At 32.7% G+C, this 17,096-nt stretch overlaps 1 protein-coding gene across 1 annotated transcript; it reads left to right on the top strand.

The window, feature by feature from the left end:
- The first annotated feature begins 1,438 nt into the window (after positions 1–1,438).
- Positions 1,439–17,096, top strand: LOC127721161 (ficolin-1-like). The gene is made up of 4 exons (XM_052227833.1): positions 1,439–1,457; positions 2,521–2,685; positions 16,525–16,627; positions 17,093–17,096. The coding sequence occupies exons 1-4, from the start codon at positions 1,439–1,441 to the stop codon at positions 17,094–17,096; spliced, it is 291 nt and encodes a 96-aa protein (XP_052083793.1).

Genomic DNA, 17,096 nt, shown 5'->3' with positions numbered 1-17,096 from the left:
AAAAATACTGAGCTCTGAGGAAATTTCGAAACGGAAAGTCCCTAATCAAATGGCAAAATCAAAAGCTCAAACACATCAAACGAATGGTCAACAAGGTGGATAATTTGCATACGAGGATGTTGGTTTACATGGCTATTACACCAATGTATGGAAGTAGAGAGCTGTGGATTATATATTTTTAAAAGTTGTATCCTCTCATTTTAGATACCATCATCAGGTGGAGTTGAAGGATAAGAAATAGTTGAATTTCAAGTTTTTTATCCATTCTTTCGCTTAGTATTTGGTCAGTGTCATCATGCTGTAGTTGTATTTATTATAATTATGTTTATCAACAGTTGATTCATGTACATGTAGATTCATTATGTGATGTCCTAATGATTTAATTTTACTTTGCAGGTAAGGTTCTCTTCGGTGAGTATTGTTGACGATGTGGAGTGCTGTTTCTCATCATATGAGATATTGTTTTAGTATGGAGAAATGACTTTTAGTTCATGGTAGAAATTACGCCTCGTTGCTGCTTTGCGCTTGATATAACTTCTTGCATGCTAAATTTTCGAAGTCATATTGTTTAATATTCTTCTCTGTTGAGTAAAAAGTCATCGTTCAGGACATTTTTTCATAATTTAGTGGTCTTCGTCTTGGCGATACAAATGTGTATTTTTATCTGTTTGCCCTAATTTATTTTATTTATTTCTGTTTGCTTGCCGTTTATTTGCTTACTTACACACCATGTATAGATGTTGGCGTGACTACTGTTTAAATTGTTTATCCTGTTCTGTGAAACATATTTTGATGTATGTTTTGCTACTGTATATTGTGTTGCAATAAAATTGAGTAACTTTTAATTGGTTTTGTAAGAAGCCTGATGCTGTTTTATGTTTGATTACTTTTAACAACAACGTGGATCACTGTTTACATTGAGCTAAGATGTAATCATATATTAATTCGTTTCAGAACTCGCAGCACATATGAAGTTTATTGTAGAAATTACCCACTCAACCGCCGCTAATAACAATGTTAATAATATTTGTTCTTAATGTATTTATCAATAAATTAGTGCTTACTTAAGTGTGGCTCAAATGTGTACTTGATGTGTTCTGTTTGGCTTAGTTATATATTTATTTCTGAGTGCTTGTAACTTATTTGATAATTAACATATTAAGGCGCGACTGCTGTATACATTTTTTTACTGTTCATCGAAATATATGTGTATGTCCTGTTACAATATATAATGCAGCAATTAAATTGAGTCACTTTTAATTCGTTTGTGAGAAGCCTGGAAATTAAAATTTAAAGTGAGAGATAACGGAAAGACGTGACCTTGATTTCAAGGTAACATTATTCCTCCGTTTTAATGTTCATATTTTAAACAAATATTATGTATATACCGCTCTTGAATTATATATAATATAAACTCTGTATAATATAATAAAAGGAAATGACTTTACTGCAGAAGAGTTTGTTGCATTAATTATTTACACCACGAAGAATAATATCATAAGATTACTTAAGACACGCAAAAGTCATTTGTATATCTATTTTACTAAATTGTCGTTTCAAAGGTGATTGATCGATTGTTAGCTGTTAAACCTCCAGTGTTAAAGAGATCAGCATGTTGAGGACGAGCACTTATTAACAATAGCCCTGTTATAGAGAGGGAAATTTGAACTGCTTCTCGAAAATGAAATCATATTAGACACTGAGATAAAAACATACATTTTGGCTTGCCATAGGTAACTCACAGACACAGTTTTTGGTGGGGTCCGTGTTGCTTAGTCTGTAGTTTTCTTTGTAGTGTTTTGTGTATAATGGTATGTCTGTTTGTCGTTTTTCTATTTTGCCAGGGTGTTATCAATTTATTTTCGATTTATGATTTGGGACTTTCCGTTTTGAATTTTCCTCGGAGTTCAGTATTTTTGTGATTTTACTTTCTGAATGTCCCTATGATATTTTTCGCCCCTTTTTTAAGGAGTTGTTGCATTAGATCTTTACGTGCGAAGAGCGTGTCACTATCTTTGCTCGAAGTGTAGGATTTCACGTCCATATTTTGACCTGATGTGGCTGCTTAATAGTACATTCCGCACAACCAAACATCCCCCTGGGAAGGGTTTAACTGCCGGTTTGAAGAAGACCTACATGACTATATACATATCTCTTATATGCCCTTTAGGTGGACCTTTCAAATTTATACGTAGCTAAAAAGCTACCAGTTTAAAAGCAGGCATTTCAACTAAGCGAGCCGACACTAACGTCCACCCGTCGTGACACTTCTTCATTGTTCAAAGCAAAGCTTCACCTGAAAATTGTAACATTTTGCTTGACTTGACACAGGCGGTCCAAGCGTATACTAGCTATGTATATGTATATGTAACGCAATTATGAAGGTTCACTTTGATGTTTAACGGATTTCTTTTCTGCTAGTTGCCATGCATTATTGGTGTTACCTACAGACAACGACAACAGACGACATGTACAGTTTACTCCCTTACCGCGTGTGATTTTATATCCTTTTTATTTTAGGTAATAAGTACATTCACATGCTGACTTCAAATAATGATTATACCTTGCGAATCGAATTGGAAAACTTTGCGAATGAAATGAGATACGCAGAATACGATTCGTTCCAAATATCGGATGAACTGTCTAATTACCAATTGACAGTCGAAGGTTACAGCGGCAATGCAGGTTCGTATTTAAAGTTTTTAATAGGATTGCTTTATAACAAGACGATACGATTTTTCTGTTTTGATTTAATAATTCATTAATTATTTGTACAAAAGAGGACCGTGTTTCACATTCTCACAAGTTACAATGTTACTGATACGAATACATTTTGTTTGATTAAAATATGATGAATTTTAAGAATGTTATTTTATAAACGGTTTGTTAAACAGGTCGGGAACACTACTTTATATGGATATGCATAAATTAGCATACTTATGTCCTCGCACATGTAATAGTTTATTTCCGTAAGACGCAATATTTTTTTACCGGGGTTTTTGACCAACCCACTAAATGAGTTACAATGCATGATGGACTACTACGTGTTTACAATCAACTGAGAACACGTGTTATTTACTGACATACGACACATTTTTTCATGCATTGCGGGATTAACAATTTTGCATAGTTTTTCATTTTTTTGTATCCACATTTATAGTCAGTGATATAAAGTATTCGTTCCATGCTCAGATTAACGAAGAGTTGTTTCTATACGAAGAAACGAGTGTTTGAATTACCCGAAACATAGCCATTAATATGATTGATGATGACACGGAGATTCAGATATATGTCTACAAGACAGCAACAAAACAACAGTGAAAAACACATTTAGCTATAAGACAAACGTACTAGCGTGAAGCTAGCCATCGGAAACAGCCGGCGTTAATATTCATGAGGCCAGCAACTTTCATACAGATAGATAAAAAATATAAGGGATGCTTGAATTGTGTGTTCTTAAAAAGGGGAAAGCTTGGAGTGTGTCAAATATCTGTTTGGGTAACTTAAATTTTACATCTTTTCATAAAATGATGTTATGATATTGTACCTTCGTTTACGATTAAAAATTCATTTAAGTCGAGGAAGGGTATGTATTTATTAATGTGTCTTTAAGAAACAAAGCACATGTAATCATCAATCTGGGCCATTAATAGCCGACTATACGGTATGGGTTTTTCTCATTGTTGAATGTATTATTGTTGCCTATAATTACTTACATCCACTTCATTTAGAACTTTGGTGGATAGTTGTCTTATTGGCAATCATACCACATCTCCTTATTTCTGTATACAAACCTTTCAGAAAGATTGGTTTTTCATTATGAGATATTTACTGTAAAATACTGTGTTATTTTTATATTTAGAATTTGATAGGTGCAAAACATGTATGAAGCCTATATCATCTATCATATTTCATCAAAACTGCTCAAGACATTTCTTAATTCTTGTCTGAAAATGTTAACAAAATCCATAAGTATTGATTTTGTAAAGTATTTCAGTCTTTTGGACCTTTTTCCTATTTCAAACTGCCTCTTTGTTCTGAAAGTAATGAAGTAATATTTTCCTCAATCATTGCAAGCATCTGTAGTTTCATTTTGTTTTCGTTTTTGCAAATTCGTTTTCTTCCAATGTAGATATTGGAATTTTTGATATTTTTAACGGACTCGGATATTTGCCAATCATAATAGAAATCATTTATGATGCTATCCATGTTAATGTGGTAGTAGGAGGCGAATTTTGATATGTTTTGTAAAAATTGAAGTGTCGGATCTACACCTATGATCATATTCCTCTTATTTATTGGATAATTTTTCTTCTCGTTTAGTATATAAATTAGGCCGCTGTTTTTTCGTTTGAATTGTTTTACACTAGTAATTTTTGGTCCCTTTATAGCTTACTTTACAGCGTTGATTCTATGATCGCTTACTTTTTTTTTTAAGTCTTTACTAGATGGTGTATTGAATGGAGACATGTCTCATTTGGCACTCATACGTCATCTTCTTATTTCTATATACAAAGCACGATTTAGAAAACCGAAATGGGCAACATGGCACCCACTATGATACGGGGGATTTTAACTGATTGAAGATATTGCACATAAGTCTATAGGACAGCAGCCGAACGATAAAAAATATCTCTTAGGTAACAAAGTTAGGATAAAATTAGCAACAGACGGACTTCATCGATGGATGTGTTACAAAAAAAGAAGACGTTGTATGATTGCCAATGAGACAATTCGCCACAAGAGACCAAATGACACAAAAATTAACAACTATAGGTCACCGTACGGTATTCAACAATGAACAAAGCCCATACCACATTGTCAGCTATAAAAGGCCCCGAAATGACAAATGTAAAACAATTCAACAAGAAAACTGACGGCCTAATTTATGTACAAAAAATTAACGAAAAACAAATATGTTACACATCAACAAACGACAACCACTGAATTACAGGCTCCTGACTTGGAACAGGCACAAACATACAGAATGTGGCGGGGTTAAACATGTTAGCGGGATCCCAACCCTCCCCTAACCTGGGACAGTGGTGTAACAGTACAACATTAGAACGAACTTTAAAAATCAGTTGAAAAAGGCTTAACTCATCAGATGGATACAAACAGAAATACTACACAGAGTGGACGTGGCCGGGTACTTGTATATATCCCAACACCAAAAAGACACTAAGTACAGATCTGAGAGTACTCGCAGTTACTGACAGCTAGTTCAAAGCCACTAACAACTAATTAAAAAAATCATGCATCTAAGACTAAATTATCAATCCGTACACATCCAATGGATTTAGTGTAAAGACGTCATAAACAGTCAGAGAAAAACATGACCTTGTTTGTGCAATGCTAAGATACAGGTATCGACAGATTGTAGATCGATGAATGTGTATATGTATATATCAATGATTTTTAGTTTGCATTAATTTACTGATAACAAAATAAATATTAATGCCAATAAAAACAATATTCAATGATCTAATTACAGTGTTGAATTGGTAACCTTTTAGAATAAGTTTATTTAAAGGATCGATAAGTTTACTAGGATCGTTTCTAAATTTCCGGGCACGGTAAACAACATTTCCGTAAAAATGAGGATGTGCTATTTACCTCCCCCGCTTTTTATAACACAATGTTTTGAGAATACTAAATATAAATCTGCTTCTGTCGTTACATACATTATTGCCAGGCAGCCTGTAACGCCACAACGACAACATGCTTGAAATTAAGCAGTGTTTCTGTGCAATGTTCTTTGTTTTTTTCGCAGAAGCAATGTTTTTTGAATGGCATTATACAGGTTTAAAGGATAAGGGTGAAGGTTTGGTACCATTAAAACGTTTCAACCCGCTGCAATTGTTTGCACCTGTCCTAAGTCAGAAATCTGTTAAGTAGTTGTTGTTTGTTGATGTGGTTCATACGTGTTTCTCGTTTCTTGTTTTTTATATAGATTAGACCGTTGCTTTTCCCGTTTGAATGGTTTGAATGGTTTTACACTAGTAATTTTGGGGCCCTTTATAGCTTGCTGTTCGGTGTGAGTCAAGGCTCCGTGTTGAAGACCGTTCTTTGCCCTATAATAGTTTTCTTTTATAAATTGTGTCTTGGATGGAGAGTTGTCTCATAGACACTCATACCACATCTTCTTATATCTAATTAAAAGAGCTCAAATGATTTTTATACTCGACAGCGGTCACTTCATTGGAAATTTCACTGTTTCACGCCGTGAGATTAATGCACAGGTACAATGCAAAGCAATGGACAAAACCTGTTGAACTACTTTTACAAGGCGAAAAAAAAAGTCGAATCGTGAAGCCAGTAATCAATATGTTTTTAATCTGAGCATGCAAATTGAAGATTATGTTATATATTTTACATTAACCACATTCTCTGAACAAAAACATTTATTATGGGAGTCACAGACACTATATAAGTATATTATTTGACAGTTTGTCCACTACATCCACGTGTTTTAAGTGGTAGTAAACTCGTAGTAGCCCACAATGCATTGTAGTTCATTGAGTCGATTGGTCAGTTTTTCAAGGCCATGTTTGCCTTCTTTTTGGGAAATTACTATGCAAATATTTTCTTTTAAAAAAAAAAAACTATGATTCTAGAACAGAATTAATCACGTGATAAATATCTATATATATGCAAATATCAATATCTCTATTTTAAATTTTAACGTTTCGCCTGTTTTGGCAATACCCTTATGTCGTGGCTCGGTATTTTTACATCCCGCCAGTGTTTTAACGTTGTTATGCTATGATCATAATTTCAATTCTCGTTTTTATTTTTTTTTTACTTATGAGCTTTATCTATAGAGTGTCTAAATACCATTTTGTTTTTCTTTGTTTACATAGTTCGTTGTTTTTATAATGACTAGGATAATAACAAAATTTTGACTGCGGTACCCAAATGTTTGACATTTTTACCTATTATAACTGTTTGTCTTGTTCACATATTGTTGTCAATATAATGGAATTTTATGCGACTATCATACTAGTGAGAGGTTAAAACCAGGTGCATTCCATCATCTGATAATTGAGTAAAGCTATATCATATTTTAATTATGCCAGTATCTTAGCACTGAGTGCAGAGCAATTACCTGTTGTTGATAAGTAATCATGCAGCAGCTTCCCTCTAAGGATGACCAGCTAGTAGAAATATGGTCACCATTAGTCTTCCTCCTACCGTCAGTAATACCCAAGCCAGAGTGTGGCGTCTATTTGGCTGTGCGAGATGTACATGTCATCAGCCACCTTCGATTGATTGGAATGAAGACGTTCAATTCGATGCCTCATATAAAGAGTGCAAAGCTCATTGCACGTTAAGAACCGGTGCAACAACTCTTTGGTTGGGTGTCCTGTTGCAAGGCTTAATTTCTGTCCAATATAATCTTTCTGCCGCTGTCCAATTCCTTCGACCATCGTCCAGGACAATCTCTATTACCTTCTCATTGTATTTATTGTTAATTTGTTCTCGTCCTGAACATGCATGAAACTTTTACACTGGATGTTTACACTGGTTAAGCAACTAACAAATCAACCAAGGAGCCTTATCGACCTAGAGATAGAAATTGAAGATAAGAATGTATAAAGTTGGTTTGTTCAAAGTGCTTAAAAAAGTTATAATGTTAATTAACAATTCATTAAATTGAGGCTTTCAACGTTGGTGTATTACCTTATAGTCCGGCAGAATGGTGGAAAAATTAGATTAGATGACAAAAGCACCAAATTTGGCATGGTAGTAGTTATGGGTGTTTCAAAAAATATATGCTATGAACCCACCTTGCAATTTGAATATGGCGGCTTTTTCCAAGATGGCCGCCATGAAATATCAAAGTCAACAAATATCACTTAATATACAAGTTCAAATTGGGAATGTTAGTACTGCTTGATGCTTCTAACAATATTACCTATGACCCCATGAAATTTCAAAATGGCGGTTTTTTCAAAATGGCGGTTTTTCCAAGATGGCCACCACAAGATATAAAAGTCAACACATATAAACTTTTGTAAGGTTTTGTAACATGTTATGTTTAGACGTACCATCAGTAACAGTAAGTGTCTTTTGTTACATTTATATACTTAAGCCAAACAACATCTACAGATTTGTGAAGGAAGTATAGAAAATCGTAACTACGGTACCATTCTTGCAGAAATTTAGTCTACAATGAGGGATCACGTTTAGATACTGGCGTTATTCTAATATTTAAGCTAGACTTAACTAGAATGAAAACTTATCGACTCGGACAGTTTTCTTTATGATTAGATGGAAGATGACATAGTAATAGTGTAAATAAAATTTCAGTAATCTGAGGCTTGGCAAGCCATTAGCAAGGCATTTACTCACTTCTACTGTTTAATGATTAGTATGGTGATGCAATTAAAACAGGCACCCGCAACAATCTGCTTGTATGACAAAGATATACGCGAATAAACTGCGCATTCAGATAGTTCAGAAAGACCTGATGTAGGCAAACATCTTTCCCACACACATCAACACCATTACTTAATTATCGTTTTCAGATGCACAAGAATTATTCCAATGAGAGAAATACGACGCTATCCATTTCAAAGTTACTTCTGTTTCATTCTTCTATAAAACACTTCATGTATATGACCCTTCTTCTGCTAAAACCAGTAAAGAAGGTGCTAAATGACAAAATGTATTTTACATTGGTCGTTTATGTATCATCCAATTATCCATTTATCTACAGTAACTGTACTAAAAGATTCCATCTATGAAACATTCAGTATGGAATATGTAGAATCCTTTCGCGAATGCAGGTGGTTTAACAACAGAGGTTATGATAATTTAACCAATATATTAGGCGCCAGCACAACTGTTAGTATTAATGCTATAACTTAGTAACTAATATTAGTATATACTAAGATATATCCTAGCACTAACCAAATATAACAATGCGTTTCATACTTACATATAATAAAAACCGTTTTATGGACATACACTCCGTAATATGTCTAACCAGAAATACATGTATTCCAACCTGGAATAACTAATCAATAGTATAACTCTAGTTTTAAATGGTATACATAAGTTAGAAAAAAATGATAACATAGATGGGTTGAAGCAGATGATTATGAAAATATTAAGTACACATGTATGTCTTGACATCATTCCACGCATTAAAGCTAAGACAAATGGACACCTGCCTTTATATATCAGTCCTCATTGATCAAATCTGTCAATACAATTCGACATTCCATGAATACGATCCTGCAATGTGTTCATTGTTTTCTCAGACATGTATCATTTTTTGTTGTTTTTGGCTGTTGCCAATCGGAACAATAGAACTGGACAAACATATTTTAGCATAATAAAGAGTAGTTTTGCTTCATGTGTTCATATAAGATTGGCATTGTGAGAACCTAACGTGACTGGTAAGAAAGCAGAAATTGAGCAAGTGTTCAATCAATGATACATAATTCTTCGTGAATAGCAGATTCTTTTTAGAGGCTCTCATGCATCATGAACTAGATATTTTCATGAGGTTACAGTAGGTACTCATTCTCAAACAAAGATCCTAACATACTATTTACTTAGTAACGAGACCCTGGTGAAAACTATGTAACATTCAAAGAATGGATTAATAAGGAGAAATTTAATCCACTTACCCAAAACTGATCTGTAACATTAATGAAAAACTGATCTGTAACATTAATGAAAAACTGATCTGTAACATTAATGAAAACATGATCTCTGTAACATTAATGAAAAACTGATCTGTAACATTAATGAAAAACTGATCTGTAACATTAATGATTGAACTGGACATTTTGATGTGAGATAGATAAGAGAATGTTCCTTCTGGTGTTCATATGTGTATTTATACTGCTTTTTCGTTGGTTTTTAGCATGTTCTCAACCTTATTATCCTATTACTTGTGTGCGATATTATGCGATGTAAAAATAACGTTCAAGTGTTGAAAACGTGATTTAAAAATGGTAAATGTAGATCAAGCCACAAATAGAATTACACACTTTAAAAAAAAGAGAAGGTTGGGCAATCGGATTGAATCTTATATAATATTATATCGCACAAACACAGCATATAAATATGGAGTCTTCAGAAACGGATATAGTAATTACCGAGTTGCAATCCACCTTATAAGCATATTAAAGCTTTAGGTTAGGGAAATTCCATTCGGCATTTTAACAATAGTTATACTTCAAGTGAATGCGGATGGCATATACCCTTTTGGATTGTTATACCAAAGGTATCAGAAATTTGGAATGAGCAAATACAAAGTGGTAGAAAGATATTGAAACGGTAAATACAAATGTGCGGTGACAATGATGTTATGTACAGGGCTTTTTCAAATTTGGTGAGGAGTTGTGCAGACTAAATGGGCTGTCCTTGATAAGTATTCTGAAATCTGCTGTTAAAATATGTTGTTGTTAAGATGAGAATGAAGACGAGGAAGACACCATGCTGCCGGACAGCAAATATCATAATGATGCGATTTTATTATTCTGGTCACGTGATTTTCAGTTCAAAAAATGCCATTTTTTAGCAACGTCAAAGACGTCACGAAATCGACGGCGTAAAGCTACTTTATGTATTTATCATGCTTAACCAAATATATCATTAGATACGGCAGGTTTCAAACTTTAACTACGTTATTCTTTTAAGAATGAGAAAATATAATTTCCTTGATTATTTGATTGGGAAAGATGAAAAAATGTGCCGCGGCCGTGACTCTTCTCAGTAAATAAATGTAAATTGAAATGACACACGGAATGGTCACGTATTTCCCTATAGAGGGATGATACCTCCTGATATTATGAACATGAAATGCCTATTGTTACCAAAACTCGCCAGGTAAAACGGCAGTGTGTCAATTCAACAGGTCCAAAACTGGCGACCGGCCAAAGGGAGATAACTCGAATGTAAAGTCGTATAAGGGACGGCTGATCAGAAACGAGAGAAAATAAGCATTTCGCTAATTTTTAGTAAGTGAAAGAGTGATTCTGTGGTATAATATTCAATAATTTATCAGTATGCGATAGCAAAATGTGTAAATATAAAAAAATATCTTGGAAATTATAATTAATCATTGGAATGAGGGCACCTGTCAGGTATCAGGACCCAAACAGTGAGAGAAAGTATTACAGAATGTATGTCTGCTTTGTTAAATCGCTATTTAATTGAAATATTCAAAAAAAATTATCTTATAATCATCTAGATATCAGGTAAAACGCCAATATTATTACATTAGGTTTAAAAAAAACCACATGGTTTTTGAACCAGAATACTACACACAATTAGCTTCAGAATTAAGAAATATAAAAAAGCATCCTATGTGGTTAAAAATATTTACATAAAGTGAGGGGTTTTATTCCAGTAAATTTTTAGAAAAAAAAATTACCCCAAGTTTTGGTGAAAAAATTCCATCATTAAAGGGGGGAAATGTTTATTTTGTCATAGTTTGATGGAAATAATTGTTTCAAGGCATACATCTTCTTAGAAGAATCAATTATTATTCTTGAATACACATTAATACTTCATTTTGATTCAGCATTTGGTGATGCAGAAACAGATTTTTTTCTTAGTAGATCTGCATGAAAATACATTTTATAAATATTATGGGTATAAAATGTACATTTGTTTTTGTGTATTTTATTCTTGAGTAATATTTTAAAAGAATTTCTGTGAAGACCCAATGTCAGTTATATCTGTGAATTTAATGTTTATTACCATTCTAAATATGTTTATATATGCAAGTAATTATTTATGTGAGGTCTATTAATGAACACTGAAATGCAACAACTTCTGGTCACTTGCATATGATATCATATCCTTGACAATGATGATTAAAAGATTAATTATCAAATTACTCTATATTAAAGAAGGCTTTACCAAACAAGTAATTTCTATGTGTTTGTAAGTAGCAATATTACAAGCTAATAAAAATTGAAATAAATTAATAAATAATAAAAACAAAATCAGAACTTTATTTCATTTTGTATTTAGAGACTGAGTAAAAAAGTAAAATCTTTTCCTGAACAAATTAATGTCAGAATTGCATTTTATCTTTGAAGAACTAAATTCTCTGCAGTGGTTTTTCATTCTAACTATATTTTGAGATTTGGTCTGACAGTGGTTGCAAACCTGTAATGTGTTTTGTTGTGTGCTGTCTCATTTTAGAAAAGGGGTTATATTGTAAAAAATATTTATGAAATGTAGTAGTTTGAACTTTCTGTTTTTTAAAATCATTTAGAACTTAATATTACTTAGGAGATATAAAGTTTGGCATAGAACATCGATATCCATACAGTCCCCTTGAATTGTCATGTCTGTAAAGTAAATTTTATATTTTTCTAGAATAAATAAAAACTTTAAACTCTTATTATTACATGAAAGCACCAGTCCTTCATTTGATGAAAGCTTAATAGTATGATAAACATGATAAAGGAAATGAGATACCTTGTTTTTCTGAGTATAGAAATATAAAAAAAATGCACTTTTAGTCTCTAACAGAAATGTCAAGTTACTTTATAGAACATGTGTACATATATATGCAATAAAAGTTATGGTCAATGCCAAAAGTATCAAGATATATTCTGGGTGTGACAGCTACTAAGTATTTGTCAACTTAAAACCCAATCCCCAATCATGTATATCAAATAACTAAATATTGCAAAACATGATATACACATGATAAAATTTAACTGCCAATATACTGTAAACTGAAAATAGCTTTTCCACTAATAATATGTAATTATAGGGGATAGTAATGGATGTACATGTACTTAAATTGAAAAAAAAAAAAATCACAACATAAAACAGAGCCATGCCATGATGGGATGTGAAAAAAAAGTATATAATGAGTATAAAAGCTTTTTTAAGTATAATTTGTACCATCAGAAATGTATGATATAAAACCATCTCTGGTAACATATACTGAAATATGTGTAATAATGAAGAATGTTGACCTAAAATATAAATCCTCATCAAAAGGTACATGCAGCTTAACAGTTGTAAAAATAGTATGAACTAAAATTCATAAATAGAGATTAATTTAGGTAAACTGGATGCAGATTGAACAATCATCTATGGAACAACTAATGGATGACTGCTAGACGATCAATAGGGAATAAGCACAAACAATATTATATTATGATGTGATGTCATCTTCATTCATTTGAAACTACATCTGAAAGCTACAAAATAAGGATCTGACTCTGTTCAAACTGTTTTTCCTTTGTTATTATCTATGATATATCAGATCTTAGGATGTTTACACTGAAGTAATGTCATTCAGGACAAAACCTGACAAGTGTCACAATAATTTACACCTGGACTTCCAAAAGAAATAATGCACTGCTTAAGCATGTTAAGGGATGTTATTGGGAGGTTTATATACATTTTCTTATATGTATAATGTGCTGAATTCATATTATCTGTGTGATTTATAAGAAAGTAAAACAAATTTTGTTCATTTTATGTATTTTTGTGTACTGGAAAGACATCATTGGGCATGAAAAAGGGAAATAAATCACAAAAATTTTTCTTAGTGGCAAGTTTGTCATATTTCTGAGAGCAGAAAAGTTTCAAGAAAAAATAACAGGGAGTCCCCGCAGGGCCTTACAAATTTGTGATGACATTGTGCTCGTGCGTAAATAACGAAGGGTAACGTCATGTGACTATCCCAGTTCTGTTCTCCATGTTCCAGTTTATCAATATAAACTTCTCATATTTATTTTTCCTAGGTAAAACGAGCGTGTGTCAATTTGTCTCGAGTTGAATATTTGTCAATGACAGTCGATGTTAAAAAATGGCGGTTCCGAAGACTGAAAATAAATGACTTGAATTTCTGATTCAAAAATACATTTCTTTGACTTCTTATATCTTTTAAATAACTGTAAAACTGATCATATCATGCATACCGCTCGTGATACATTTAGTTTCTTATAATTTAACAAATTCACGATTTTCTACCGGGTCGTCTTCCGCGGGGAACTTTTTTTCTAAGCAGCGACATCTGTTGACGACGTTCTTAGAAATTATCTCCACTTGACTCTCGAATAATAAATGCGGGTTTTTAACGGACAAATCAGGGAGGATTTGCTGTCCGGCTGCATGCCACTCTAAATAATATGAAAAACAAAACCAGACAATAACATGGATAAAAAACGCGAAAAGACTATCATTAGTCAAGACATCTCTACACAAAAATCTGTAAATTGAGAAATATGGCAAGGAGAAGTGGAACACCGAAAAGCAAGCTATAAAGAGTCCCACAAATGACTACTGTAAAACCATTCAAACGGGAAAACCAACGGTCTAATCTATATAAAAAACGAGAAACACTTATGAACCACAACAACAAACGATAGCTATTGTTACAAACATACATAAAAGATAAAAAAGTTTAAAAAAAGGGTACAGCAGTCAACATTGTGCTAGTATCTTAATCACTATAAAACAAGAATCAAATATGTAAACAAACATTTACCATGGCACAATAACACAATGCAAAAGTACAGACCTACGTCATATGTAACAAAGAAACACAAAAAGGCATATAGACAAAGCATATTAGCAAATATGAGAGATAAGAATAGAAAAAATTATCATAGAACAATAACACAATGACGGGATGTATAAGTACAGAGCCAAGTCATATGTAACAAAGAAACACAAAAAGGCATATAGACAAAGCATAATAGCAAAAAAGAAGACAAGAATACGAAAATTATCATAGAACAATAACACAATGACGGGATGTATAAGTACAGATCCACGTCAAATGGATACCACAAAAACAGACTAAACAGTTAAAGTAATATTCATAAAAACGAAATAAAAGAATATTACAACACGTTATTAAGATGATAAACAACGTCAGTATCCAGAATCTATACTTCAAGACCATCGTGTATTATTTGTGAAGTTGATACGGAATATTTATCACCAAGGTTTTGGAACATACCGATGATCTTTAAAAAAAGGACGAGACGTTCTTTGACATATCCCTGGTTCATCAACTTTCTGCTACGACACTGGTGACGTTTTCCAAAGTCTGAGTAGTTGCTGCATGCTCTTGAATACCGAATAAGTTGTGAAATGTATATCCCATCTGCAGGTGAAGTTGGTACATGGCTACTTATATGTGACTAAGGTGGGGGAGGGATGTAACTTCAGTTGAATATGTCTATTTCAATTTAGCAAAACATCCCCTCGCTTATTTCTCCCATCAAATGTGTAAGTATTTATACAAACAAAGTAAAATCACAAAAATACTGAACTCCGATAAAAATTCAAAAAGGAAAGTCCCTAATCAAATGGCAAAATCAAAAGCTCAAACACATATAACGAATGGATAACAACTGTCATATTCCTGACTTGGTACAGGCATTTTCTGATATAGAAAATGGTGGATTAAACCTGGTTTTAAAGCTATCTAAACCTCTCACTTGTATGACATTCGCACAAATTCCATTTTACATGTACATTATACATCAATGGCTATCACAGTCTTAGATAAGATGTGAATCAAGAAAATAGCACAATATCAATAAAATGGAATTTTCATTTTACGATCCATAAACATGATAAACATATAATTGGAAAATGCAATTATTTTTATGAGTGACATGTCATACATTTGGAAAAATTTGAGAGCAGTTGCTTTCGAAATGAGTAACATAACGATAGAAATGAAAATGTCAGTGGAAATGACCAAAATATTATTTTTTTCTGTCAAATTGCATTTATGTAGGACCTAATATCATTGACCTTTTAGATGTTTTTTTTTCCTCTTAAACGGACCTAATTACAAACTTTTCCATGACCGAGGTGATAGGGCATACTAATCTGTATCGAAATGAGATGTACAAATGCTTATAAATCTGCTAACCAAATATCACAAACTTCAACAAATTAATGAAGCCGACGCCGGAAGCAGCACACCTAAGTCTTTCTATTTGACGGAAACCATATGCTGAGTAGATTCTCCTCAAGAATCTTAACAATGCAATATAATTCAATGTATTTCTTATATTCGTAAACAAATGATAAGCGTTGGACTACACAGTCGTGTTCTATGAAAATGAATACAATATATATTGGATCATGCAAACACAACTGTAATTTGAATTGTCTTCTCCCGACAAAATCTAGTCTCTCTTTTATTGATTTAACAATTAAACTATCTTTGAACCATAATTTAAATATTCTTGATTGAACAACCAATTTCCATTTTTTTTTAGTTGATGGCATGCTATTTAGTGCCAATGACGGGGACATGATCTTGTTCATTCTTCATGTGGATTTACATTCCATGGCGCATGGTTGTATAAACAACATCTTCATTAAATGTAGCTAGTAACGTATGAACACAATTTTAATTGGGAGTTTCTACTTTCTATTGAAAAAATCTCAACAATAGTTTCTGTTTAACTCATTTCACAATCAAACCAGATTGGAACCACGATTTAAATATTCATAGTTAAACAACCTATTCTAACATAAAAAATGTGGATCTATTTTTAGGTGACAGTTTAAGCTTCCATAACGGCATGCCATTCAGTACCAAAGACCGAGACAATGATCCTTCTTCCGATATGTGTGCAGTTACTTACTCTGGCGCCTGGTGGTATAATGACTGTCATCATTCTAATTTAAATGGCAAATATTTATCCGGATCTCATATCTCTCTGGCAGATGGAATTGAATGGTTTACATGGACAGGACACCACTATTCATTAAAGTCGTCGAAAATGATGATTAGGAGACAATGATTGGTAACAATTGGTAGGTATTTAACATCTTTTGAAAGATTTATCTAGTTGGGATCGAGTATAATTGCATAGAATCATTTCATAACGTATTTTCCGACTCATGAATTGCAAAAATTGAAAACAACATGCCATTTAAAGTTTTATTCAATCTATTGGCAATAGAATAGGAAAATATATCTGATCTTTTTATTTATAACATATCTTTGGATTTCACTGAATGTCAATCAAATGTAGAAATTCAAGTATAAGTTTTGTTATTTTTTCTTGATTTAATTATGGCTTGTCCTAATACATGTAATAGTTTTGAATTTATTTTGCAGGTAA

The sequence above is a fragment of the Mytilus californianus genome, unplaced genomic scaffold, assembly GCF_021869535.1.
Source record: "Mytilus californianus isolate M0D057914Y unplaced genomic scaffold, xbMytCali1.0.p SCAF_12, whole genome shotgun sequence".
In the NCBI taxonomy this organism is placed as follows: domain Eukaryota; kingdom Metazoa; phylum Mollusca; class Bivalvia; order Mytilida; family Mytilidae; genus Mytilus; species Mytilus californianus.
Note: the sequence above shows the minus strand (reverse complement) of the source record. Positions and strands in the feature narration are given on the sequence as shown.